Source organism: Drosophila biarmipes, chromosome 2R, assembly GCF_025231255.1.
Source record: "Drosophila biarmipes strain raj3 chromosome 2R, RU_DBia_V1.1, whole genome shotgun sequence".
In the NCBI taxonomy this organism is placed as follows: Eukaryota; Metazoa; Arthropoda; class Insecta; order Diptera; family Drosophilidae; genus Drosophila; species Drosophila biarmipes.
The window spans coordinates 18,740,215-18,765,263 of NC_066615.1; the positions used below are offsets into that span (position 1 = coordinate 18,740,215).

Consider the following 25,049-nt stretch of genomic DNA (forward strand, 5'->3'; position numbering starts at 1 on the left):
CTAGAGATAAAAATACCTTTCCCGCTCTGATTTACGATCCACAGTGATTTGTTGGCCTGCGTAATGCATTTATCTGAGTACCTGGGCCATTGATAAGTCGGGCAGGCAGTTGGGTCGCTCCATAAGCCGCAGGGTAACTCGATAATGGTGTGTATTCAGCTGGGTATAAGAGCCCGGGCTCTAAGGTCAAAGAGCACCAGTCTTCAGTGAACCATTGCACCATGAACTGCTGCGCGATAGGTTACATTCTGATGGTTATACCCATCATTCTGCTTCTTCTAATGGATTACTGCGATTCCAAGCCCTGGTGGTCGGCAAACGAAGGTGGCTACGATGCCAGTCTGGATCCCGTGGCCTGGTCGCGACCCTTTGCCCCGGATCAAATTAGGAAAACCCGCTATAATGTCATTCCGGAGCCCAGGAGCAGACATCGCCACCGTCAATCCTCAAAGCTGTGGTACCAAAAACCTGAGACCTCGTATCCCAAACACATTGTCAATGCAAAATACTACAAGAGATTCCTGAGAAGACGCCAAAAACTGGCGACACGTGAGAGATACCCGCGCTGGAGGCAATAGACCCATATATTATATAGATACCCCATAGGTGCTAAGCAAAATCTTTATACCTAGTAATTAGCATAATAAACAAAAGACTTAAGACACAAACGAGGTGCTTTTATTTTTAGCCGACCGAGTCGCGCGTCATCAAAATCCTGACCCGCTTCTATTAGCAGGAGTTCTACTCTAGTTCTCAAACATCGTGGAGGTCCGAATGTGGTCCCAAACAAACAGTGACTAAGGTCAAGTCGATTACGTTTCAAGACCATCAACCTGGTAATCGCAATGGCAAACATGATGTAACGATCGTTAGGCCCAAGCTAAAGACCTAGGCAAACCCAACCATTTGCACACACCGACTTTTTCAGAGACCAAACTCACCAAAAACCCATCCCAAAAGTCTAACAAAAAGTTTGGATGAATGAAAGTACGAGTATATTTGGTCAAGATCGCGGATCGCAGCCGTTGCTGGGCCCACCGATTTGTTGACTCTGCGAATTAGCAACTCTTCGCACGAGCCCAAGACCCAGACAAGAAGTATATAAACCTAGTTGTCATGACACTTGCTATTAAGTACCAATCCGGCCAGCATCCATCAATCAGCTATCTTCAATCTCTCCTGGAATCCCTTCAAGAAGCAGCAAAAATGAAGTTCTTCGTTCTGAGTCTCGCCTTGATCGCCCTGTTCTCCTGCTCCCTGGCCCTTCCTGTGGATCTGGACAACGGTGAACCGCTGACTCTGCTGGAATTGGAGGCGGAGCAGGAACCCCAAGTGGATGAACTGGAGGGCGAGCGAGTTGTCCGAGGGCTAGGTGGCCTGGGAGGACTTGGTGGCAAATTTGGCGGCTTCGGCGGACTTGGTGGCCTGAAGGGAGGATTCGGTGGACTGGGACACGGCTTTGGCGGTGGATTCGGAGGACATGGTTTCGGCGGCGGCTTCGGCAGCTTCAAGAGTCTGTTCAACAAGAAGTTCCGCTAGTATATCAGCCATACATCCAAATTATAGTCTTAATATTTCGTAATAAAGCTTAGTTTAGTTAAAGTTAAAAGTTTCCCGCTTGATATATGGGATTCAGAGCTCCATAGAACTGCAGTTCTGGCTCTGGAGTTGTGGTGGTAGTACCCATCCTGGTCTTAACGGTGGGAGGAGTGGGGGCACTCGGTTGAAGGCGACTGAGGACCAGACGCACCTGACTCGCCAAGCTACGCCACAGTTGAAAGGGTTTCGCAACTGAAAGGAGAATGATTCAAAAAATATCATTCAACATTACCACGTTAAAAATTTCTATAAAACTAATATAATTCTGTATTAATACCTAAGCGTTGAGGAGGTGCCACCTGTGGATCGAATTCCCGCTCATCCAGAGCTGTGACCACCACCACAGTCATCCACAGCAACAGCCAGCGCAACATTTTCGGAGCCCAACGCCGTTGTCTTCTTATAAACACCTCCAATCCTAGCTTTCCCCCACCATAAACTCATGTGTTATTAAGCGAGGGCAATAAATAACCGATTGAATGGACTTGTATAACGTAAATAGTTTTATTGCACCCGATGGGGCAGCTGTACAAAAGAAGTATCACAAAGTCGGCACATTCAAATCCATGTCCAAGTCTTCACTGATTAACCATAGAAGCCACCGCCGTAGTAACCGCCGCGTCCACGGTACCGAGTGCGTGTGACCACTCGAGTTCTCTGGAAGCCACCACCGAAACCGCCGCCAAAACCACCGCCATAGTATGGGGGTGGCGGTGGTCCAAAGAAGGGTGGTGGTGGTGGAGGTCCAAAAGGCGGTGGTCCAAAGTACTGGCGCACTTTCCTAACGTTCCCATCCGTATAATCAGCCTGGGCAGTTTCTCCGGCCTCCAAAAGCTGCACTGCACCGGGTTCCTCCTTCAGCACTTGCGGTTCCGTTTCATCGGCTTCTACAATGTTACACAAAATCAGTGCAACGATACTGAACAATAATAATGTTCGCTTCTTGTCCATTTCGCAGTCGTATTCCTTATCGAAACTCGTCAAATACTAAAACTCATCGCCCATCTGGTCTTTAATTTATAGCCAAACATTTGTCAAGAACACCCAGCACCTGGTCCCATAAACAAAGGAGGTTCATTGGCATTTGCTGATTGCCATTGAGTGTCTTTTTCTACATTTTTCGTCTAATTTCAATCGCAGCCAAGCAGAGCCGGCGAGAATAATTACTGGCTTGAAAAAACCCCAACAAAATGGTCTACAAATACATTAGGTTGACCCAATCTTAGGTGTGTGGATAAAATGAAATATGATGCGGAAGTGTGAGAAACAGTGGAGCAAAGCCCAGATCACTATGGATTGTGTAACATGATATGCAACTGATCGAGATATCAAAAGAGTGAGAAATACGATGCTGGGAAAAATGAAGTAAAAATACTACAATGTTTCTGTAACAGTAATCGAACCAAAAATGTCTTTTGAAACCTAAACAAGAGTAAGGAAAAATATAAGGCACCTGTATATCATTACCTATTTGTCTTTATCACGACAATCAGTTGATAAAATGTCATAAAACAGGAAGTTCAATGTCAAAACCTCTACCTTCAACTCAGTAGTCAAATAGTTTTGGATTTGAAATGATAGATTACGATTATAAAGTAGCTTTCCGATTACCCAGTATCAAATAGCTCTCCAAGCCAGCCAACTTGACCCACTGTAATCGCTTGATGGCTCGTTGTTTACCCCTCAAAAAGCCCATCCGACTCGCCTCGTGCGATTTTCGGCATAAATATTAAGGCAAACAGCAGCGAGAGACTCTTCCAGAAATATCAACGAAAACCAACAATCAGTTGGAAACGGAAAAAGCAAGCTCATCGAATTTGTTGAGTCCAAACACTCGGCAAAATGAAACTCGATCTCGCAGCACTTTTGTTTATTCATTGTTTACACTCGACGGTCTCGAGACACACTCAGACTTATTCGGAAAGATCTAGCCGAAGAAGCCGCCTTTGAATTTGGCAAAACCCACGGCGCCGCCGACGAAACCACCGCCTCCGACGCCACCCAGACCACCAAGTCCTCCCAATCCTCCAGCCGCTGGATAGCCTCCAATTCCATTGTAACCATAGCCATAACCATAGCTGGGGATCGTTTGCACTGTGGATATACTGGATACCACGGGAACTGTGGTGATAATGGGAACGGTGGAGACTACAGGAACCGGTTGAATGACGGGGGCTGCCACTATGGGGGCAGCTACTGCTCCTCCGCCAATTACGCCACCTCCCACGATCCCGCCTCCTACTATTCCACCACCTCCAAGTCCTCCAATGTGCCGGGGTTTGCGAATACTTTCCCCATCGCTGCTGGAGAGGATCGGCGTGGAACAGACCAGGGCGCACGCCAAGACCAGCAGGTAGACCGTTTGCCACAACATGATGGGGTTAACTGTTTGGTGTGCCCCACTCCCAGCTGCTTATTTATGCAAATTAATTAGTGGCCACTGTTTGCACTTCCAATTGGCGCATTTGGGCGCCCAACTAAAAAACCCCAAAGCCTCTAAAGCCCCATCACTGTTTTTCGGCTGTTCTAGTAGGGGAATCATGGTTTTGCCCACTGGTTAGTAGTTCACACCTCATCATCGTCATCGCTTGTGGCCCGAAGGTCGCTGGCCTGGGCATAAAAAACCAGGTGATTTCGGCTAAGGTAACTCAAATCTTCATTGGACACTCAGCCAAGATGAGGTGCGATCTGCGAGTGCAATTTTTGCTGTTACTGGGAATTAGCGCTTGCCGCTGGACTGGAGCCCATTCCCTGGGAGGAGGTGCCATCGGAGCTGTTGGAGGAGTGGGAGCCATTGGCGGTGTAGGAGCCCTGGGAGGAGTTCAGCAAGTGCCTATTGTCCAGCAAGTGCCCATCGTGCAACAGGTGCCCGTCATCCAACAACAGCCGCAGGCTCTGGGACTAGTAGGAGGAGGTGGATTTGCTGGCGGCGGAATTGGAGGAGGTGCTGGTTTCGGGCACTACAAGGAGAGCTATCGAGTGCGAGCGAGGGGATTTGGCGGTGGATACCGCGCCCGGTACGACAAGAAGTTCGGTGGAGGATTTGCAGGATTTGGAGCTGCTGCGGGAGCTGGAGGTGGTTTGCTGGGATAATGTTTACCAAATAATGTAGTTAAATTACTTATTTAAATAAAAGTTTCTTTTAAAAATAACCAAATGAAATGAATTCTCATTTTAAATTATGGCTGAATTAATCAGCATCTTGAATTTTACCAAAGTATCCAAACTCAAAATTAAAACAATATTAATATTATCAAAAATATATTACATTTTTAAAGATTCTCTTATCAGCTAGAACTAGAACCCCCTATGTTAGTTTTAGTTTTAAAAAATTTACTATCATATTTTATAAATAAAGATTCTCTAATGATACAGGTTTTATTGGTATGATTCGATAGCCTCAACGCCCTGTATTTCTTATAAGAAATTTTTATATGATTTGTTAACTTACTTTAATTATTCATATTTTTATTAAATTTTTATAAATTTAAAGTAATTCTTAAGATTCTTCCAATTTTGTGAATCAAGTTCTGCTGATATTATCTAGACACCCTGTATTTCTTCCGCTCTGGTTTTTGCTGACCTGCGCGGATTCCACCCCCAGCAAAAGTCCGCATGGCGCTCTGTGCTCTTCCACTTTTAGGATTTCCACTCTCCGGTCCACTTACTCAATCTCTCTTGCTCACTCGTTTTCAAGTTAGGACTCCCTTTTCGACTCTTTTGAAAACTTAAAAAATAATCTTGTATTTGGAAAACCCGATATTAAATTCTAAAACTTCTAACACTTAGTTACGCACCTCATACAATCCACCTTTTTCTTTTAGATATTTTGAAACCAAATTGGGACCAAGAAAAAACTGTTATAATTTTTTCGAAAACAGGTTTTTAAAAAAAAAAATCATATATCATATTTTATATTGTACGATTTTTTCTATGTTTAAAACTTATGTTTCCACAATTCAAAAAAAGTTGCATTTGTTCCCAAACCTTTTTCACTTCAAAAATGATGTTGAAATACAAATATTTTAGTTGAATAAAGTTCTAAAACTAAGAGAGGACCCAAGAGTCTGTTCATAGAGCTGCAGAGCGTGAAGAGAGCGAAAGAGACTGACGACAGGGTCTTCGGAGACGTCTCGACTTTAAAAAGAATTTCCGAATTTAAACGTTGTTCTTTCGCCACCGTGTGCAGTCGCTGTCGCTCCCGCTATTCGCCGTTCTGGGATTCCCGCTGGCGGACTCAGGTGACAATCACCTTGAAAGTCCTTTTGGAACATGTGAAATCCGCCAAGGGCACCAAGGATAACCACAACAATCACGGTTAACGTCAACTTAACTAGTACGCAATATTAGTTGCCTAAAAATAGCGAGAAAATTGGCGAAAATAGCAGACATGCCGTGTTTTAGTGCCTCTGTGTGTGCGTGAATGTCTGCGGCTGAAGTGGAAATTTAAAAATAAAACAACGCTGGGACTCAAGCGAAATCCGTCAGTACCGTTTTGGCCAACGGCCCAGAAAAACTCCAGGTGATAACCTCCACTTGAATGATAGTTGGCCTTTTTTTTGACGAGCCAGATTTTGTTGTTAATCAAATTCTCAGGGCAGGGGAAAACTTTCAATGGCCTCTCACGAACTCTCTCCTCTCCTCTCTCTGGGATTTCCGTGTCTCTCTGTGATTTTCTCTTAAGCCACCGCTATTGTCAGTATGACCAAAGTGCCTCTTTGGTTTGATTTAAATAACACAGTGCAGTTCCTTCGAGTTTTCAATTACCCCCAAAAAGGAGAGGGATTTGGTGGTGCCGGAGACCTGGCACCTGCCTTATCTACTAGCCACAAGGACTGCCTTTGTCTACCAATCGCAGTCCCATCCCATCCCAAGCATTTTCGCAATTGACAGACCCCCGGGCAACGTCATTATTTCGCTTTTCGCCAGACTTCTTGGCCCGTTTCGGCTTTCCTCAGCGTAATTAGTGTGATTGGGGCCAGGCTTGACTTGGTTTCTTGGCTTCTGTCATTTGGCTGATTGGCAGCAGTAATGGTTGCAAATGCAACACCCCCTCCAAGGGAAAAGCCCTGAAACTACAGTAAACCGATCGAAAGTTTTGTAACAAAAAACCAATAGCTCAGCTTTAGGGGATTTGGTTTTGTTAGAAAATTTGTATTCCCATTAAATTGAATTACTTTAAAATTCAAAAAAAAAAAAAGTTAACATATAAATTTACCGCTTTCATAATAAATTTGCATTTTGCTCTACTTACTAAACTTAAAAAATATGTTGTAAGCCAAACTCCTTGTAGTATCTTTAGGATTAGCCCTTTAATGCCACCAGCAACTTGTAATTGGAGTAACAAACCTGTGCTCATACACAATGGTGGTAGTTTAGCAAGCGGTAGTTATCCTGTAGTTAAAATTTTACCAACCCCAGAAACAAAATACTCTCGAAAGTGGCTGCAACCCTCGGATCCCACGCACTGACGTCGCTGCAACTCACCCTGAAAATTGTTGTAGTTCGGGCTTTGTTGGGTGGCTGTGTGTACCGTAGAGTATGTAGTTCAAGGTCGTGGGCTAGCTTTCGGACAGGGCCCAGGGACTGAGGTGCTTGTTGGCTTGCTCTCATTACCTTATGGAGAAGCGTAAACTAAAGACCCCCCATCACAAGTTGAAGGACATGCGAATGCCCCACTTGAGACGCTATTCTTGGGCCTGGTCTTGGGCTCCAAAAGCGCCCACTCAGTTGACACTAATCACCGCCCACAACCATTCCATAAAAACGTGACACTAATGAGCACCGGTCATGCAAGGTGCCAGCGTGCTGGTGACCCCTTCGGAATATGGCACCTGGCCAAGGATTCTCCCCGCCGCAATCCTCTGACACAGCAACAGGAAGCGCAGTCATTGAACAGCTAATGGAGGGCAGATTGCAACAAGGGGCGCCAACATTCCGGGCCACTGGCCAGATGAGTGACCATAAATCCAGCGCCAGCTCTAATCAACTGGCCCCCTGGCCAGAAGCCAAAGGGAAAGAATAGCGAACGCCCCTCTTGGCCTGGCTTAATGTCAGCTAATTGCATTGGCGCTCCGCTGGCCGGGAGTCTTTAGACTTGGCGTCGTCAGTGGGGCGCCCCATCCCCAACGTATCAGGTTCAATGAGGCGCTAACTGTTGTTATGGTAACTATACAGTGGGGCTTCTGTAAGATGTTTCTAAAAAAAGGCTGATAGTAGTAGTATATTTAATACACGTATTATATCCCTAATTTAGAAAGGCTTCGACTTGATTGAGGTCTTCCTATTAGAAATTATTAAAAACATAGTAAAAGGGTATCATGTTATAGAAAAGGGCCTGTCATGGTATCTAAAAACTATCATTACTACTATACTATTAGTTACCTTCCAAAAAACTTTCTTATAAATTTATAATATATTTCAGACAACAACTTTTCTTAAATTCAATATTTTATATCATAGATTGAACAGAATATCAAAAATTTTAAAATAAAACCATGTTTTATTCTTTAAAAATGTTTAAAAAAATGCTGGCAAGCTTTAAAAAATATTATATTTTATGGTTCTTATTATCAAAGTCGACTTATAGAACCATAACTGTACGTTAATATCCCGAACAAAACTTTGGCAACATTTACCAGTGTCTGGTGTCCTTTGTGGCGAGTGACGCAAAAGAAGTCGCTTCGTGGTGGGGGCAGGTTATGGTGTTTATGGTTATTGGGCGGTGGGTGGTGGGTTGTGAATGTTGGGTGGCTGGCAGCCTTGGGCCTGGAATTATCATTTGGTTTTCGCCCTCCCCGCTGGCCCCCTGTTGACATGTTTATGCGCAAATTTACAAAGTCTCTCTCCGCTTGTTGTTAAAGTCGCATATCGATTTTGTTAACTCGATTATAGGAACAGCGCCAAAGAATAAATTGTAGAGGATAGGCAAGGACAGTGACTCGTCGGCGGTTGTGTGACATGCTAGCAGCAGTTATGGCATCGGACATCAACTGGGATCCAGGTGAGTGGAGTGACGCACCCAGGCTGGCTGTCAGAAATGATTGTATACCCTTTCGCCTTCACCTTCCAGCTCTTTCCAAACTGATCACCACGCTTAAGGAGTCGGAGAATCTGTCCAATGACCAGGAAATCGACTTCCTGAAGGCCCTGCTGGAATCCAAGGAGCTGAACGCCCTGGTCAATGTGCACACGAAGGTGGCCAAGGTGGGTCGGGATGATCGGCTGGCCCCCGTGCTGTCCACCTCGGCGCAGGTGTTGTACGAGGTCCTGGAGCAGCTGGCCCAGCATTGTCACCTGAACGACGACTGCAAGGAGGCCTTCCACCTGCTGCAGGACTCCCATCTGCAGGTGAGTTAAGAACTAAGGGACAAATCTGATAGCAAACTTCTCTGATTGAAAGTTTTATTTTACAGCACCTCCTTTTCGCCCACGATGCGATTGCCCAGAAGGACTTCTACCCGCACCTGCCGGAGGCGCCTGTCGAGATGGACGAGGACGAGGAGACCATCAAGATTGTGCAGCTCGTGAAGAGCAACGAACCTCTGGTGAGTGTGCCTCCACTGGGAGCAGCATTTTCAATATCCATGTCCATCTCATCGCCGTGATCGCTGTTCTGTGCTGTCCATCGCTTTCACTGTCCGCCCTCGACTTTCATTTCCGCCCCCCCCCAAAATTTTCCACCGCCTCCCCCTTCGCCTTTGCCAACTGCTCCTCTCTGCGCCTTCATTCATACTCGAACTTCTTCTGCTATCATGTCATGTCACCATGTCAACTCTTTCCAATGCTAATCAATTTTGTAAACTTTGCCTTTGTAAAAATCGAATAAAATCGAATCAATTTCTCGAATTCGCCCATAACAAACCAAAATGCATTTGTAACAATAAAATGAAAACAATGTATAAAATAAACACAGACAGGAGCACAGGGTGCGGAGCCAATTGTTGTAAGTAATCAAATGTCCATAGCCGTAAATATGTCCACTGTAAAAAAAAGACAACAGAAACCAGTTCGCCAAGCACTGACAAACAACAAACAACAGCCAGGAAGCTGTGCACACACCAAGATACATACATTCACAACATGAGATACATTTCGTTGTCCCCATTCCGTTGTTGTTGTTGTTATTGTTGTGACACATCCATTAGATGCAGCTTCAGATACGTCGAAAACATCGGAAACCGCACTCCACACAGATACACAATCACACACTCACACCACACGCACACTAGCGCGTAGACTTTGGATAGACTTGCCAGTGACACGTATTGCCTACTTTTAGGGCGCCACCATAAAAACGGACGAGGAGACGGGCAAAATCAAAATCGCCAGAATCATGCACGGCGGCGCTGCAGATCGCTCCGGATTGATTCACGTCGGCGACGAGGTCATCGAGGTCAACAACATCAACGTGGAGGGCAAGACGCCGGGCGATGTGCTCACCATACTGGTAAGTAAACCTGAATGCCCAGCTGATATCCTAGAACTTTATCAACTTTATTCCGTTTTTACCACTCCCACAGCAAAACTCTGAGGGCACCATCACCTTCAAGCTGGTTCCCGCGGACAACAAGGGCGCCCAGCGGGAATCGAAGGTGCGGGTGCGGGCCCACTTCAACTACAATCCGGATGTGGATCCTTATATCCCGTGCAAGGAGGCCGGCTTGGCCTTCCAACGTGGCGATGTCCTGCACATTGTGGCCCAGGATGACGCCTACTGGTGGCAGGCTCGCAAGGAGCATGAGCGTTCGGCGAGGGCTGGTTTGATCCCGAGTCGAGCGCTGCAGGAACGCCGTATCCTCCACGATCGATCACAGAAAGACGGCACCGACCTGGACTCGAAGCGTAAGCAACCCAGTTTGCCAGCCCCCATTGATTCCATAACATACGCTATCCATATTCCATATTTTCATGACTAAAATTGCTCTAATTTCATGCATCATCTTAATACCCTCATCCAACCCCCAATTGGCCCCATACATCATTGCCATCGCCAGCCGGATCATGCGCCTCACTCTGCACCACCCCACCTGGCTCCCCGCGCCTGCCCGCGAGTAGCAGCAGCTCCTCCTGCCGCCAGCCCAAGACTAAAAAGATCATGTACGATTTGACAGAGAACGATGACTTTGACCGCGAGCAGATCGCCACGTACGAGGAGGTGGCCAAGTTGTATCCTCGGCCGGGTGTCTTCAGGCCCATAGTGCTCATCGGAGCTCCCGGAGTGGGCCGTAACGAACTGCGCCGCCGGCTGATAGCCAGAGATCCGGAGAAGTTCCGCAGCCCGGTGCCGTGTAAGTATTTTGGGGGAGAGGTTCACTTAAAAGAGTGAAATGAACAAGTTCACCAGGTTGATCAGTTGTTCACTGATTCACTTGCTCAATTGTTTATCAAGCGGTTCACTTTGTTTGTTCATTTGCTGATATGTTTAATTCAAAGAGTAAATGGACACATGAATAAGTAAATTAATAACATTGTACAACTTGTATAATCCAAATGAAAGAAATTCTGTTTTGTTAGTAAAAAGAACCTTACCAACTCTTTAAAGTTACATTGTTGTTCATCAGTTCATCCCATTTAGGGAGCACTGTATAAGTGAACTGATAAACAAATGAATGACTAAATGAATTTTTTTTTGATGCTTTATCCCTTGTAAAATATAATATCCTTTTCCAGACACCACCCGACCAATGCGCACTGGAGAAGTGGCCGGACGAGAGTACATCTTTGTGCCACGCGAGAAAATGGACGCCGACATCGAGGCGGGCAAGTTCGTGGAGCACGGCGAGTACAAGGGCCATCTGTATGGAACCTCGGCGGAGAGTGTCAAGTCGATCGTGAATGCCGGATGCGTTTGTGTGCTGAGTCCGCACTACCAGGCGATCAAGACTCTGCGCACAGCCCAACTGAAACCGTTCCTCATCCATGTGAAACCACCCGAGCTGGACATCCTGAAGGCCACGCGAACTGAGGCCCGGGCCAAATCCACCTTCGATGAGGCGAATGCCAGGAGCTTCACGGACGAGGAGTTCGAAGACATGGTGAAGTCGGCCGAACGGATCGATTACCTATACGGACACTTCTTCGACGTGGAGCTGGTCAATGGGGAACTGCTCAACGCCTTCGAGCAGCTGGTCCAGAATGTCCAGCGTCTGGAGACCGAGCCAATATGGGCACCGTCCATGTGGGTGCAGTAGACGGGAGATGCCAAATGGGAAGAAGCATTTCATGCAATTTGTTGAACAACACCAAAGTATTTTTGCCATACGAATTTAGCAATCTGCTAGAGAGACAGAGGAGAGACACTACTATATTATCCCGTAGGCGGTCCTGCTGGGCACTCCCGTCCGGCCTTAGTCCTTTTCACGACATGTACCTTTTTGCGTAATAGTGAAAACAAAGAAATGAATACAATAACAGACACCAAAGGGAAAGAATAAGGAAATTAAAACTCAACCAGCGTCTATCTTAAAATTATGATAACGACTAAATTATAAAACTTGTTGTACAAACTTTATTTGTGTTCAAAAAATGGACTAAATTATAAATGTATTTATTACACGTTGTTGAAATCAAAGTACCGAGTTAATCCCCCTGTAAACCCAACGCTAACCGTATTGTATCTCAATTGTATATACACTCACTCACTATCTGAGCATATTGGATACAATGTGAACTACTGTGTAACAAGTCTCATTTCGAAAACTGATTTCATCAAAACGTAGTGACAAACTGTTGAAAACAAGTGAGCAATTAATAAAAACCTGTTTTAAATGCGATTTCAAGGAAAGTGCTATTCGGAAGCTAGACTTTGATAAGGTATTTTACATTTATTCGGGTTAGAGAAGACTTAAACACAGCTTTTTATTGGGCAGCACACTTGTTGACATATTGACATGCTCACATTACAGATATACAGGTATAATCTGTGACCTACGTTAACCTATGGCAAATGTGTAAATTAGAAGCTTAGGCATATGAAGTCTATTCAGGATATACACATTGATTGTTTTTCGTATAGTGCGAAGACAGAATTCTAAATTCACATCTGCCCATTTCACAGGGCCAGGTATCGATATCGCCGTCGTCCATATATCACGATATCCCCCTTATAGCTAGAGTTGCGACTTGGTTCCCGAGCGGGATGCGCTTAGTCCGTAGAATTGGGCCACACGCCTGGCCTCGCGCCACCCAGCCTCGACTGCTCCGTGCACCGTGGAGTAGTAGTGCTCGCTGGACGCCTCGCCGGCGAACTGGACAATGGGTCTGTCGCAGCGACTCTGCTGCCAAGCGTCGTCCTCCGAATCCTTCTCCTTCTCGGGCGTGGTGGCCACCACAGTCAGGGGGTAGGCCAGCTCCCGGGCTCCGGTGCCCAGCTGCTCCGTGTCCATGGATCGATAGGAATAGGACCCACGGAAGTTGTCATTCGTATACCAAGCGGATGTACGGAAATTCGAGGGCTCTGGAATCTTCCACTTGAGGAACCGGCGGAAGAGGTACATCACACCAGCTTGTACCTCGTCCACGGGTAGGGTCTCCATATGCCTGCCACTCTTGTTGGTGATCCAACCTGCGAGGATTCTCGGCTGATAGCTCACCCGGTAGAAGCCGAAGACATCCTCCAGCCAGGCACTTGAGGTGCCGCGTATGTCATCCAAATCCTCTTCCCGCCAGAGCAGGGTGAAGCCCGTCCAATCCTCGGGCCAAAAAGCCTCGGGGAACTCCACAAAGATCTTGTTGACAGTGCCGAAGGCCAAGCCATCAATGGCACGCTGTTTCTCCACCGGCAGTAGTGGCTCGAACAGCTGGCAGTGCTGATCCTTGAGCACTCCCAGTGAAACGGTGACCACCACATGATCGGCAATGAAACTATCTCCATTGCTCAAGTGCAGCTCCACGCGTCCATCGTTCCGGTTCCAGAGGATCTTAGTAGCCCGGGTGGCCAGAAGTAGTCGTTGCTCCAGAACTCCGTGCTCCGCCTTCAACTCCTTGGAACGCAAAAGCAGTTTGAGGAGCTCCACAAAGCCCTTGTCCTTCCAGTTGAGCAGGATGTCACCCTCGCATTCCCAGTAGTCGAGGTAACCGCGTCCCGACACCTGTTCCAGCCTATCCGAGGCCTCCACGGAGTTTTCGAATTTCTCGTAGTTTACAAAGAACTCCCTGGCTATCTCTGCGTCTATATCGGAGTTCTCCGGATGCCGCAGAGTGTCGTAGAACTTGTTGGTCAGATAGCTGCCCAGGGAGCCGCTGCAGTTGCGCAGCTCCAGCTGCCGGGTGACCAGTGAATCGCCCACAATGGCTTTGAGGCGACTGGCCACCTGATCCGGGACCACATCTCCATTGGAACGGATGCACTCATAGTCCTCATAGACCGGACCCGTGGACTCCAGCAGCTCCTCCTCCTGCTTCCGCGTCAGTTCGTAGACAATGTTATCCCGTTCCCCGTGACACCACTGGGCGCCCAGGTCGATCACGTTGTCCGCAAAGGGAATGGTGTGTATGCGACCACCTATACGATCCTCGGCCTCCACGACTAGCACATTCTGGAAGCCCAGTTCCAGGAGCTTGGTGGCGCAGGCAACGCCCGAGGCGCCCGCTCCGATGACAACGATCTTGCGATCCAGGTTCCGCTGTGCACCACTCATTCCGGGTAACTGAATCTGCATTGGAAATAAAGGGGTGGCAGAGCAGCAAGAAAGGCAAATTAAATAATAAACACGACTGGTTTGAATGTGGCGGAGTGTGAGCAAGTGAGTCGGAGGCAATTGAGCATATACTCAAAGAAAATAAAGACGCGTTGCGCTTTAAGATTTAGAGAAGTTCACAAGTATTAATCCTAATTTTTTGAATAATTTAAATATATAAGGTACTTAAGAAAGTAATAAAATATCACTTATGCACAGAGCACCGCTTATATCTCCGAACGTGATTTTTTTATTCATTGGAAATGTAAATCTTTATTGAATAAACACCTTTAAAAACTGCAAACTAACGTTTAAGATATTAAGAAAATACTGACTTCCTATATTTTTCAGATTTCGGTTCTTAGTGGAAGAAAATTTAATTATAGTTTTCGTATTAAAATTCGCATTGTCCTTTTGAAAAACACTTTTCCTTTCCCTTTTCTTTTCCCTTTCACTTTTAGAAATAGCTTTTTAAATAGATTTCGCAATGAATGAATTATGTACTTATTATATTACGAGCAATATATATAGGTCTATATATGTTTGATGTATTATGCTACACGAATTCAATCTTCTTCGCAGAAAAATATTCCCAAAAATTCACTTATAAAATACTGCTAGCAACAGCTTAAAAAAAAAAGAAATTAAAGATTTATCTCAAGATAATTTTCGAAAATTCGCAAAAATATTTATTGAAAATGCCTTTTTGTTAAGTGCAGTGCCACTACCAGCCTATTTGCTTATGGAACTGGTGCAGTGCAATTCCAGGCACTTGAGTTTGATCACCGCCCACTTCCCCGACAACAATAAAGATGTCTTTTGATTAAAAACTAACGGCAGCTCGGTCATATGTTTCGACAACGAATTCCGACTTGTGATAAGAGTTTCGAAAAAGCTCCCCCCACCAGCGCAAACCTCAAAAGCAACACTTTCGGCCAAAGGAAAACACGAGAGCACAAACACACGGCAGTCACAAATATGTTCACTCGCTTCTGGCTACATGAATTTATTAATAGCCCTGGTAGCTAGGGGAAACCAGGAGGAAAAGGGGCCGGTGAGATCCCAGAAGTATCTGGCCAACCGGACCAGCTGGTTTTACCTGGAGTTCACATTAAATCTGATTTCCACCCATGAGGCAAGGTGGGAGGAGAATCTAGCGCACAGTATCCACCTCCTTCCGCTTGACATTGATTTTATATTTTTGGCAAGGAAAAAAATGTTCAAGGTTTGCTGCGATAAACAAAAAATACAAAAGGAAAGCCCGCAACAAAAACATGAGAGGAAATTACTTTCTTTTAGGGGGTGATATTGGGCGGTCTGTTCTGTCACTTCACTGCGCACTCCCACTTACCGAAATAACTTTAAGGACCGCCTAGTCGAATTTATTCAACAATTGTGCATGTCTACCGGGACTTTTACTAAATGTTTAATATACTTGCTGTTGGGAAAACTCCAGCTCCGCGGAAAATGCAAACAACACTGCGAGCCGAAAGCCGAAAACATCACATGGAAACGTGCCGCTCTGCCCGTGTGCTTATGCTGTGACCAGTGGCGTAGTCGGGATTCCCAGGGGGTGCTATGTACTGGGCGTTTTTCAGTCCCCCCTCGACGACGCCACTGGGCCCCCTGCGCAGACGGTAAGCTTGCAAAGCTTAAAGCACCCAACTCAGCTGAGTGAAAATCGAGTGGGTTTTCGAGTGAAAATGGGAAGAACCCTGATCCCCTCTTCAAATGCACTGGAAAAAAGACACCTCATAAAAAGATTGTGTCTCTAAATCCCCTATCTATATTTACTTTAAAATTGTTATTATTTAAAACTCCATGTTTTAGGATCGTTAATATAGTCGATTAATATTTCGGAATTTATTTAACACAACAGAACCCAGTCTTCCGAAAAGTCCCATTGGGATACGGTATAATTTTATACACCACCCTGACATCTAACTTATAACATACCTATAACTTTGTAAAAATAAAGACATTTTCAATTTTAAATAAAAGTAAAATAAAAGCATTTTGAAAAGGCTAATTTTGCTGATATGTTTAAGTTACATGTTTGGATTGATCGATATTTTTTTATAAGAAATGATTAGTATTCGTTTAGTGTTCCTTCCTTTAGACGCCCCTTAAACAGTTTTATTATAGGTTCAAGTGGTGAGTTTAATTTATATATATATTTATATTCACTCAACTGCATACAAGTTTTTGCTAGATTGTGTAAGAGGATTTCCTTAGACTCTTCGATAAATAACTCGTTTGATATTGGTAGGTCCATCTTGTGTGTATATATGCAGATATATCCTTCGATGTATATACAGGTCAGTGGAAAGATCCTTTGGCCAAATCGGGAATGACAGAACTCTGGAGCCCTTGGTATATAAGTAGTTAGTTATCTTTTATTACCCGCCTACATTGACTTTACATGATCATCTCTCCGTAGCTTTGGATTTACATTATACATATATATAGAGGCTGGTAGTAAATCTGGTTAAAATTTTTCAGTGTATATACAGCAAGGGAGTTTACTTGGAATATGCTGATAATTCGTCTAAATAAACAGTATTCAATTTGCATTTGAGAACCGGAATTAAAAACCAAGCCAAGTATGGAAATAAATCTAATTTACACTAAATATAACCGATTTTAAAACAGAAGGAAAGCAATTACAAAATAATAAACAGAATTATCACAAATAATAACAGCCCGGATAGGATTAGAATGGCGGCCCACTGTCGTTTATCTGCGGGGAGAAATGGTTTATATTAGATAGTTGCAACTTATAGTTTTTAAGGGCAATCGTTAGAAAATTTCGATAGTGGATTACTAGTTTGAGATGTTATTATTTAAGATATCATATCGTAGTCCAAAATCGAAAGCCCAGTGAATTGCCCTACTCACCATTGTTCATATGCAAGACTTTGGCCACTTTCTTCATGGTCGTGTCCAGCTTGGACTCTGTGGTATCGAACTCGTTCCCAAAGTCGTCCAGCATCACCGCCTGCTCATCAAGCTCCACACCAATTTGCCGCGAGACCGTCTTGAGGGTGCCAATCGAATCGCTGATCATGTCCAGCTGCTCGTCCTGGCCCTGGATCATGCGCTGCTGTATGGACACCGTTTCGCCCACATACCTATGACTCGGACTGTCCAGTCCGCCGTGGTGCGTCTGCCCATAATGACTGGGACTGTCCAGGGCGTTCTCCAGCTTGGAGTACTTGGTGCCGCTGTGGCGGGATGCAGCTGCCGCTGCCGCCGACATGGTTCCAGCTATGGTATTGGCCACCGCCTGACTGCCACTATTGATCAGCGAGTTGCCGTTGGGACACTCCACCAGATACGTGCGATCGTTGTGCTGATGCTGGTGGTACTCGTTGGAATTGGAATTCGAGTTGGGTATGGCAATGGAGTGATTGTGATTGGGGCTCTGGTGATCGTTGTCGAGCAGCGGCTGGTGTGCGGTGATGTCTCTGTCCCGGCTCCGGTTCAGGCTCATCTTATCCTTCATCTGCTTGACCTCATCGCGAGTGTTGTCGATGAAGTGGCGCCGGCTGGAGAGTTCACGGTTGTCGATTCGAAATTTGCTCGGATTCTTCTCAACAATGCGTATAGGTCGAAATAGAAGGGGTTAAGGAAGAGACCTTCGAAAAGTTTTGATAAATAAAGTCGATTTGTCCGACTTTAAGACACCCAGTACTCATCACTTGGAATATAAGATATATAAAATAAAGTAAAGTAAAGTAAAATAAAGTTACAATATAAATAAATAAGATACTTTTTTAAAGGTTGTTGGGAATTCTTGAGGACTACTATAATGACATAAGAAGCCGACATTGACAAGTATAATCATATTTTCTTCCCAACTCACTTCACCCCCCCAAACGCTTTGAGTACCGGGTTAGGAATTGATTTTTCAATGGATTGCTTTGGCAAAAAGGATATTGATAGTGTCCTCGAGGTCCTCGAGATCCCATTCGATGCTCCGCAGCGAGTTACGCAGCTCGGTGGTGGTCCATTCAGCCTCTGTTCCGCCGCTCTCGCCCAGCTCCCGCCAACGCAGATAGAGGCCGCGGGTTTTGTTCAGAGCTTTGAATACCTCGCTGAGGGGGGAAAAAATAAGAAACAGAGTGATAAGTGATGGGCAAACTCCGGGGATATTGCAGAGGCCATCAAACCAAATGGCAGGACCTACTCCTTGACCACGAAAAAGGGATCCTCCAGAGACATGCCGCGTTCTCTTCTTGGTCCGTGCGGAAATTAACACTCCCAGCAGTTTTTCACCAGCGTGGCGCACTTGACGGTTATTTTCATGGATTTTTTCGGGCGAAAACCACCCCCAAAATTCTAGGGGGATGCGCGGAAGGTGCAAGTTGGTAGTGCCAAACAAGGGGGTTACATCAAAACTTTCGGCTAAGCAGAGCAAATTACTGTTTTCTATCTATTTTAGCAGGAATTTCACAATCAACTGGGTTTTATCTTGGGCCAGAGGCAAAGTTTGCCCAGCACGTTTATTGATTATTGCACTTGGGGCCGCGCCGCTTATCGCCCGATTCCTCTGTAGATTCCGCTGATTTAGCTGGTACCGCCGATGGCCCAGAGAACACTGTCGTTATTCGCGCTCTGCAGGCTAAAACCCCCCGCTAGAACCATTGGCATTTGTTTACGCCGCTCCCGCGCCTGCGCACTGGCCAGTAATTTTCAACCCCTTAAGTAACCGTTTCGAAAACAACCCGAAAATTGGCCCGAAAAATTCCACAACAAAAAGAAGTCGGCCAAAATGCCAGCACTATTTTAGTTTTCATCGCTCACCTGCTGCCCGTCTCCACCTCATTTAGCAAACTTCTGTCCAAGAACACGGTGACTGACTATAAATTTAATTTTACACAGGACTAATTTCCTCGACTTCCTTTTAATTTAACTTTTATTTTTGTTTTGCTGCCAACAAAATAAACCGTCACACTTGGTATGACCCAAATGCGATAGGGAAATTTTCTCAAAATAAATTTGGTATATATCGCTAGCACTAAAAATACGTTACAGTATGTGAAGCACTTATAAATTTTAAAATGTCTGTTACATTTTCGGGGTTCTATAATATAATAATAAATATTTAAAATATGAAATAAGTTTTCTCCGAAAAATGGTATACCTGTCTATCATCAGAATTTAGTCTTTATCAGGAGGTATATTAGTAAAGCAAACATAACTTGATTCTTAAAATTATTTACTCTTAAGTATAAATATAATAGATAATTTTCATCTGCCGCGAAACTTAAATATTACCAAAGTTCTTATACGTACTAAGTATAATATTTTTACTGCGCGACTGCCACACTAACCACCGTTATCCGTTTTATTTAGACCGCTGTCAAATAAGTTTGAAAAGTGCTTTCAAAATGTTGCAAAACGACGCGGTGCGGACTTTGCAATATGATAGTGAGATTCGCGTGGCCCAGCAGCCCAGTCCCTCAGAACCCAGAGGTAAATGGGCGATATAGTTGTGAAAACCAAATAAAAACTTTGTGTGATTCACCCTTGGACAATGGTAACTGCCTTGTTACCAACTGATAAGCGGTGCACCGGATTAATTATTATTGGTAGCGAGTGTGTCACAGTTCGACGCAAATATGCGACTACAAGTTGGCTATATCTTATCTGGCGTTTTGTTGTGGTCTCGGTCTCCTCAAGTGCCTTTGTTTGGGACGATCGAACCGACCGATCGAAACTGTTAATAAAACCAAACCCATGAACTTATCTGTATTCCCAGAAATGTAATAAAATATTAAAGAGAGGAAACTATCCCTAATTTCCAAAAGTCACCCGGAATTTAAGGAAAGCGATAAGTTCTAATCGCTAGATGATTTTTTATAATATAAAAGGGATCCGAAGAAAAACAGAAAAACGCATAAAAACAATAGATAGCAATTGTTGGAATTTAAAGTTCAATAACCTGTTTTATTAAACGTATAGACCAATAATCAAGTGCAAAGATAAAGATGTTATATTTATATATTAAAAGATATAACGTTTTAAGAACTTACTGACTTAAAACTATATTGGGAAAACTTTATGATTATTATCATAAAATTTATTTATATTATAAAAATCAATCAAATCAGTATGAGTATTTATTTTAAATATATATTTTTTTAATTATTTAATAATTGATTGTATCAAGTTTCAGGTACTACACGAATCACCTTCAATTGAAATTATATGCTTTGTTTTCTTACAGTTTATGACTCCCATATCAGCATTACTTCACAGCCGCGGCCGGAGGTTCCTCGCATCCCCTTGCCGGTGCCTATTGTCACGGTTACGGGCAGCCGAACCTTTATTCCCCTCTCCGGCTACGATTGCCTAGCGGATCTGCCATCGGTGCACATTGAACAGACATTCGAGCTCAACGAGGGTATGTAATACTAACTATATCAAATCTCTTGGACCTCATAGTTCTCCATTGTCCTGTAGCTCTTACAGGAGTCTCATCGGAGAATCGGTATGTGGTGCGATCTCCATTGGGTGATGCCATTTTTGCGGCCAGCGAGAGCTCGACAGAGAAAAATCGTCTGCTTTGGGGAGCCGGACGACCCTTCCAGATGCACCTCCTGGATAAAACACATCAGGAAGCTCTAGTTTTTAGGAAAAAACTAGCGCTGGGATCACTCTGTTGCCAGCCAAAATGTCTGGAGATTTGGATACCGCCAGGTAATGTGCTGGGAAGAGTGGTGCAGTCACCCACTTTCATGCAGCCAGAGTTCTTTATCGAGGATGAGAGCACCGGTCAGCCCGTGTTTTGTGTGGAGGGTCCTGCTAACTCAGGACTCTGCTGTTTTTGCCTGCCCAGAGAGTGTTATTTCAAGGTTGGTTTATAATCCTAGCTGTAATTAATGATAATATAACTGAAGATATTTTTTCACTCCTCAAGGAAATGTCCTTTTTCCTTCACAAACCATTTTTAAATGCATTCATCATATCATAATATATATACATTTTATTAAATAGTTTTCCCCACAGATCCATTCCGGTGGCAATATGAGGGCTTCCATAGACCACAAATGGCTTGCCAGCAAGTCGCAGTACACCACAAATATTTACTTTAGTGATGTGAAACTAACAGCCAAAGAGCGGGCTTTGATATTGGGTTCAGCCTTTTTACTGGTAAATAAATCCCAAAAGAACCCAAATATAAATCTATTAATAATTTATATATCTTCCAGGAATATCTGTACTTCCAGACCCGCTTTTAAACATTGAAGCTTTAATAAACCTTGTATATTCACATTGATTTCTTTATTTTTGTCATTTTTTTGTATAAGATTTTATGTTTGTTTGTGTTGTTTTTTTCAGTTTTTGATATATTTTACAATAATGTAATAGATCACTTCATTTACTTGTTGTTTAACCACATACATACATTCAAATATATATTGGTATATATCTATGTGTATATATATACGTTGCCACGGCTCTTGCCACAGCAGTTTGTACAATAATTTTCATTTATCTCTATCAACTTTGTGTAGTTTGATTGACTAACCTACCGCTTAATGCATATATGACAACATATTGATTATTTACAGTTTCCTATTCTTCATCATTTCGTTTCTCTTCTGCCAAATACAAAATTAAAACAAACAATTAAAAGAGTCTCGTGGTCTCGTCGTTTTAAAAATTAAAACAAAACTAGGGTTATACATAATTTCTTTTCAGTTGCTCTTCTGAACTTGAAGTGATAACAATTTGAAATAAGGAAGAACTATGTGATTTTCAAAGGATTCAATTTGGACTTGGACATGGAAAACCAATATACTCAGTGTGGGTGTTCTGGTTTCTTTTAAGTTCACTATTGGGGCTAGGCCTTATAAATAACACACTTTTCTCGCTCTCGGCTCTTTACATTTGTAGATAGACTCACAGCACTTCAGGAGTTTTTGCATTTATGCATTTCGAAAACAAATTATGTTTAAATGTATATAATATAAATCGATTTATACGTGTGCCTGTTGCTCGGCTTAGTACTAAGGCTAGCTGATGACAATTCCTTAATCTAAATACTTAAGAGGCAGATCGAAACTATCTGCATGATGACTGGGAGACTGCCTTGTCGAATCGTATAAGGCGCTGTATAAGATTCTTGTTGGGCAGTTCCCCAAGAGTGTTTACAGTGGAATAGCTGACTCGCTTATCTGGCTCTCCTATCGTTCGATTACGATTTGCGATTAGCCCAAAATTAGTTGGGACCATCACTGAAGAGAGGTGGGGTCTTATAGGCTAGCTCTAGAGTAAGTTGTGTGTGCCCAAATGCGATATGCTTAGACATTTGATATGCGCTCGTTGGAGGTGGTTTGGTCATGGCGTCCCTCGCTGGAATTGTAGACGGTGTACTGACTGGCGTCCAGATGGTAGATCGCAGGATACTGATAGCCTCAGCTGGGCTGCAGCATGTACATATACTGTCAGTTGCTGGCCGCGGCCGAAGCAGCCACGGGAACGGGCACGGGAACAGGCAACTCCTGGCCAGAACGAGCACGCTTCTCGCCACTGCTCTCTGCCGGATTATCGCTCTCCTCGCCTGTGCTGCTAAAACTGCCCGGCAAACGACGCTTCAGGCTATGGTTCAAGCCGTTGGCCACCGTTTCATCCTCGGACATGGAGCTGGCACGCTTGGGTGTGTTGCCAGCACTGTCGTTGTCCAGCGAAGCTATCGCCGAGGCAATAGCAGCACTAAAGCCATCTTCGGACGCACTATCCTGCGACACAGGACCTGTTGCATCCTGGGCCAGCTGCATCATTCCAGAGGGTGTGGTATAGCTACTCAGTTTGCTCGGATCCTTCTCCAGCAGTTTCTGGGCCAGCAGCTTCAGTGATATCAGCGAATTTTCACAGTCGCTGGTATCAATTTCAGTGAGACTAATTCCAGCACGTTCGATTTCGGCATAGGTTCCAAATGGCAACTTCTGCAGGCACTCCAACTTCTGTACATGCGTCTTGGAGCGCAGATGCTTGGCCAAATGGCCATGGATGCGAAAGGCGATCTTGCAGTCAGTGCACTCGAAGGGTCGTGGATTGGAGGTGGTTGGAACCCCGAAGGTCGATGTCATCATAACCTTGTTTTTGTGCGCCTCTGATCGCTCGTGCTTCTGCAGATGTCCCTGCGTGCGGAAGGATATGCTGCATGGTTCGCACTTGAACTTGCGCTCCATGTAGTGAATGTTCATGTGCAGAGTTAGCTGATGCTGCCGCTGGAACGTCTTGGCGCAAATGGTGCATGTTGGACGCGCATCGCCTGCAATGGGAGCTGATGGCACTGCCCTGCCGTAGGATACATGCTGGATATCGCTGCTCTTACTGCTGGGTGTGGAGCCGGCGTTTTTAAAGCCATCTTCGCCCACGATCACTGTACGCTGGGTGGGCTGAGCTACATTGGCGCTGGCCGAAGATGCCACAGGAGTAGCTGTTGATGTGGTTGTTACAGCAGCCACAGATGTTGTTGGTGGTGGTGGTGGCGGATTTCCGAGTACTCCACTGAAATCATTGGCATCCGGTTGCTGCACTGCAGCGGGCAAATTAGCATTATGAGGCTCAACAACTTTTGGCTTCTCCTGATCCAAATGCTCTTCGCTTTCCTCGTTTTCTTCCTGAGCAATCTTAGGTGGAGCTGGCGCTGGAGTAACTGAAGTAGGTACAGGAGCAATGGGTGGCAGCTCAACTGTTTCTGGAGTCTTTACTTCGTGGACCTCGATGCTAGGAACCTCATTTATGCTCATGACGGGCCGACTGCTGGTGGTAAATAGGGTGCTACTGCTGCTGCTAAATACGGGAGAAGCCGCCGTGTACAAAGTGTTGATGAGATAGCTGCGGCTAAATTGACTCTGCTTTATCTTGGCTTGGTGCAGCGCATGCTCCTTGATGTAAGTCTGCAGTTGGACATCCTCACCCTCCGCCTCGTGCTTGGCCTGCTCCTCCATCTCGGCAGATATGCGCACCTTGTCCGACACAGAGATTAGGGTCTTCATAAAACCACTTGCGTTGCCCGAGCTGCCGAAGATCACATCGTGCATCTGCTGGGCCTGCGACTTGGGAAGCTCCTGGACAGGCAGCGGAACTGGCGACGGTGAGATGGCGGACATGGAGCCGCGCGGCTTGGTGAGATCCATGGGTGCACTCTCCTCGCTGGCCCCGCTACGCTTCGGCTTCGACTCCTCCGGATTGGAATAATACTGTTCCTGCTTTTGGTAATCAAACGGTGGCTTGGGTGAAGTGAAAGAGCACACCAATCGCTTGGGCTGCGATCCCGAAGAGCCAATACTGTTGGCAGGACTAGCTGCCGGAAGAGGTGTGTCATGCAACTGTGGATAGGGCGACACGCTTTGCGGAATGGGTGGCGTCATCGAAAGTGATAGCAGGCCCCTCGCTGCCTCGTGCTCTTTCAAGCGGGACTTGGATTCATCCGTATCTGGTAAAAAGGTTTATATAAATAAGCTTAAAAGTCCATTGAAATGAGTATGACCTCCTCTTACCACTACTTTCCGATTCATTGTCACTATAGTCGTCTGAATCAGATTCCCCTGCCATTGACGACGTCCGTCCTCCAGCCGAAGTGGATGACTGCTGGTCAAAGTCCATATCCACGTCGAGGAACTCGCTATCGGGTGGCATTGGTCCCGGATTGATGCCCAGTTCAATGCACTTCTTGAAGTGAGTCTTTGATTGCATGTGCTTGGTTAGATTGCCTTTGGTTTTGAAACTGTGCGAAAAGAGAAAAGCTTT

At 45.0% G+C, this 25,049-nt stretch overlaps 11 protein-coding genes across 20 annotated transcripts in view; 5 read left to right on the forward strand and 6 right to left on the reverse strand.

Annotated features, from left to right (window-relative positions):
- The first annotated feature begins 206 nt into the window (after positions 1-206).
- On the forward strand, positions 207-648 carry LOC108022389 (uncharacterized). The gene has a single exon (XM_017091275.3). It carries the CDS (start codon positions 222-224, stop codon positions 576-578), a length of 357 nt encoding a protein of 118 aa, XP_016946764.1. The 5' UTR covers positions 207-221; the 3' UTR covers positions 579-648.
- A 500-nt stretch (positions 649-1,148) lies between these two features.
- LOC108022266 (uncharacterized) lies at positions 1,149-1,602 on the forward strand. The gene has a single exon (XM_017091123.3). The coding sequence runs from the start codon at positions 1,207-1,209 to the stop codon at positions 1,537-1,539; it is 333 nt and encodes a 110-aa protein (XP_016946612.2). The 5' UTR covers positions 1,149-1,206; the 3' UTR covers positions 1,540-1,602.
- Position 1,603: 1 nt separating this feature from the next.
- LOC108022268 (uncharacterized) lies at positions 1,604-1,973 on the reverse strand. Its single transcript, XM_017091126.3, has 2 exons — positions 1,877-1,973; positions 1,604-1,791 (listed from the first exon to the last, which is right to left on the reverse strand). Exons 1-2 carry the CDS (start codon positions 1,971-1,973, stop codon positions 1,604-1,606), a joined length of 285 nt encoding a protein of 94 aa, XP_016946615.1.
- A 112-nt stretch (positions 1,974-2,085) lies between these two features.
- LOC108022267 (uncharacterized) lies at positions 2,086-2,573 on the reverse strand. Its single transcript, XM_017091125.3, has one exon. It carries the CDS (start codon positions 2,548-2,550, stop codon positions 2,185-2,187), a length of 366 nt encoding a protein of 121 aa, XP_016946614.3. The 5' UTR covers positions 2,551-2,573; the 3' UTR covers positions 2,086-2,184.
- Positions 2,574-3,452: 879 nt separating this feature from the next.
- Positions 3,453-3,973, reverse strand: LOC108022278 (elastin). Its single transcript, XM_017091137.3, has one exon. The coding sequence runs from the start codon at positions 3,971-3,973 to the stop codon at positions 3,527-3,529; it is 447 nt and encodes a 148-aa protein (XP_016946626.1). The 3' UTR covers positions 3,453-3,526.
- LOC108022279 (uncharacterized) lies at positions 3,869-4,720 on the forward strand. Its single transcript, XM_017091138.3, has one exon. It carries the CDS (start codon positions 4,276-4,278, stop codon positions 4,690-4,692), a length of 417 nt encoding a protein of 138 aa, XP_016946627.1. The 5' UTR covers positions 3,869-4,275; the 3' UTR covers positions 4,693-4,720.
- Positions 4,721-5,769: 1,049 nt separating this feature from the next.
- Positions 5,770-12,374, forward strand: LOC108022795 (MAGUK p55 subfamily member 7). Of its 5 annotated transcripts, none has more exons than XM_017091925.3 (9): positions 5,770-6,121; positions 8,494-8,602; positions 8,672-8,949; positions 9,015-9,146; positions 9,515-9,544; positions 9,881-10,048; positions 10,122-10,443; positions 10,596-10,889; positions 11,272-12,374. In XM_017091925.3, the coding sequence occupies exons 2-9, from the start codon at positions 8,560-8,562 to the stop codon at positions 11,790-11,792; spliced, it is 1,788 nt and encodes a 595-aa protein (XP_016947414.1). In that variant the 5' UTR covers positions 5,770-6,121; positions 8,494-8,559; the 3' UTR covers positions 11,793-12,374. The 5 variants fall into 5 exon arrangements, with proteins under 5 accessions (XP_016947414.1, XP_016947416.1, XP_043947844.1 ...); XM_017091927.3 differs by having other exon boundaries at positions 10,713-10,889; XM_044091909.2 differs by having other exon boundaries at positions 5,770-5,935.
- Positions 12,087-15,782, reverse strand: LOC108022796 (spermine oxidase). Its single transcript, XM_017091929.2, has 2 exons — positions 15,631-15,782; positions 12,087-14,255 (listed from the first exon to the last, which is right to left on the reverse strand). The coding sequence occupies exon 2, from the start codon at positions 14,238-14,240 to the stop codon at positions 12,711-12,713; it is 1,530 nt and encodes a 509-aa protein (XP_016947418.1). The 5' UTR covers positions 14,241-14,255; positions 15,631-15,782; the 3' UTR covers positions 12,087-12,710.
- Positions 15,783-16,438: 656 nt separating this feature from the next.
- Positions 16,439-19,263, reverse strand: LOC108023038 (syntaxin-6). 2 transcript variants are annotated; one of them, XM_050887718.1, is made up of 4 exons: positions 19,086-19,263; positions 18,225-18,376; positions 17,178-17,888; positions 16,439-17,019 (listed from the first exon to the last, which is right to left on the reverse strand). In XM_050887718.1, the coding sequence occupies exons 3-4, from the start codon at positions 17,782-17,784 to the stop codon at positions 16,943-16,945; spliced, it is 684 nt and encodes a 227-aa protein (XP_050743675.1). In that variant the 5' UTR covers positions 17,785-17,888; positions 18,225-18,376; positions 19,086-19,263; the 3' UTR covers positions 16,439-16,942. The 2 variants fall into 2 exon arrangements, with proteins under 2 accessions (XP_050743675.1, XP_050743674.1); XM_050887717.1 differs by lacking the exon at positions 19,086-19,263 and adding an exon at positions 18,469-18,877.
- A 355-nt stretch (positions 19,264-19,618) lies between these two features.
- Positions 19,619-21,564, forward strand: LOC108022499 (phospholipid scramblase 1). 3 transcript variants are annotated; one of them, XM_017091457.3, is made up of 5 exons: positions 19,619-19,757; positions 20,512-20,688; positions 20,748-21,139; positions 21,282-21,437; positions 21,497-21,564. In XM_017091457.3, exons 1-5 carry the CDS (start codon positions 19,673-19,675, stop codon positions 21,524-21,526), a joined length of 840 nt encoding a protein of 279 aa, XP_016946946.1. In that variant the 5' UTR covers positions 19,619-19,672; the 3' UTR covers positions 21,527-21,564. The 3 variants fall into 3 exon arrangements, with proteins under 3 accessions (XP_016946946.1, XP_016946948.1, XP_016946947.1); XM_017091459.3 differs by having other exon boundaries at positions 21,294-21,437; XM_017091458.3 differs by having other exon boundaries at positions 20,757-21,139.
- LOC108022498 (uncharacterized) overlaps positions 21,548-25,049 on the reverse strand; it is a 45,459-nt gene continuing 41,957 nt past the window's right edge. For all 3 annotated transcript variants that reach the window (XM_017091454.3, XM_017091455.3, XM_017091456.3), the window contains 2 exons: positions 24,800-25,026; positions 21,548-24,735 (listed from right to left, as the gene is read on the reverse strand). In XM_017091454.3, the coding sequence (XP_016946943.3) occupies positions 22,736-24,735; positions 24,800-25,026 (2,227 nt within the window). In that variant the 3' untranslated portion in view covers positions 21,548-22,735. The remainder of the gene's footprint in view (positions 24,736-24,799; positions 25,027-25,049) is intronic.

Coding starts and splice junctions, on each gene's coding strand:
- LOC108022389 (XM_017091275.3), top strand. CDS start 222: ATGAACTGCTGCGCGATAGGTTACATTCTGATGGTTATACCCATCATT.
- LOC108022266 (XM_017091123.3), top strand. CDS start 1,207: ATGAAGTTCTTCGTTCTGAGTCTCGCCTTGATCGCCCTGTTCTCCTGC.
- LOC108022268 (XM_017091126.3), bottom strand. CDS start 1,973: ATGTTGCGCTGGCTGTTGCTGTGGATGACTGTGGTGGTGGTCACAGCT. Junction 1,792..1,876: donor GGCACCTCCTCAACGCTTAG/GTATTAATACAG, acceptor TTCTCCTTTCAG/TTGCGAAACCCTTTCAACTG.
- LOC108022267 (XM_017091125.3), bottom strand. CDS start 2,550: ATGGACAAGAAGCGAACATTATTATTGTTCAGTATCGTTGCACTGATT.
- LOC108022278 (XM_017091137.3), bottom strand. CDS start 3,973: ATGTTGTGGCAAACGGTCTACCTGCTGGTCTTGGCGTGCGCCCTGGTC.
- LOC108022279 (XM_017091138.3), top strand. CDS start 4,276: ATGAGGTGCGATCTGCGAGTGCAATTTTTGCTGTTACTGGGAATTAGC.
- LOC108022795 (XM_017091925.3), top strand. CDS start 8,560: ATGCTAGCAGCAGTTATGGCATCGGACATCAACTGGGATCCAG. Junction 8,603..8,671: donor GGACATCAACTGGGATCCAG/GTGAGTGGAGTG, acceptor TTCACCTTCCAG/CTCTTTCCAAACTGATCACC. Junction 10,444..10,595: donor CACCGACCTGGACTCGAAGC/GTAAGCAACCCA, acceptor TGCCATCGCCAG/CCGGATCATGCGCCTCACTC.
- LOC108022796 (XM_017091929.2), bottom strand. CDS start 14,240: ATGAGTGGTGCACAGCGGAACCTGGATCGCAAGATCGTTGTCATCGGA.
- LOC108023038 (XM_050887717.1), bottom strand. CDS start 18,503: ATGTCTCTGGAGGATCCCTTTTTCGTGGTCAAGGA. Junction 18,377..18,468: donor CCCTTTTTCGTGGTCAAGGA/GTAGGTCCTGCC, acceptor TTCCCCCCTCAG/CGAGGTATTCAAAGCTCTGA. Junction 17,020..17,177: donor AGTCTTGCATATGAACAATG/GTGAGTAGGGCA, acceptor TTCTCCCCGCAG/ATAAACGACAGTGGGCCGCC.
- LOC108022499 (XM_017091457.3), top strand. CDS start 19,673: ATGTTGCAAAACGACGCGGTGCGGACTTTGCAATATGATAGTGAGATT. Junction 20,689..20,747: donor GACATTCGAGCTCAACGAGG/GTATGTAATACT, acceptor ATTGTCCTGTAG/CTCTTACAGGAGTCTCATCG. Junction 21,140..21,281: donor CCAGAGAGTGTTATTTCAAG/GTTGGTTTATAA, acceptor TTTATTAAATAG/TTTTCCCCACAGATCCATTC.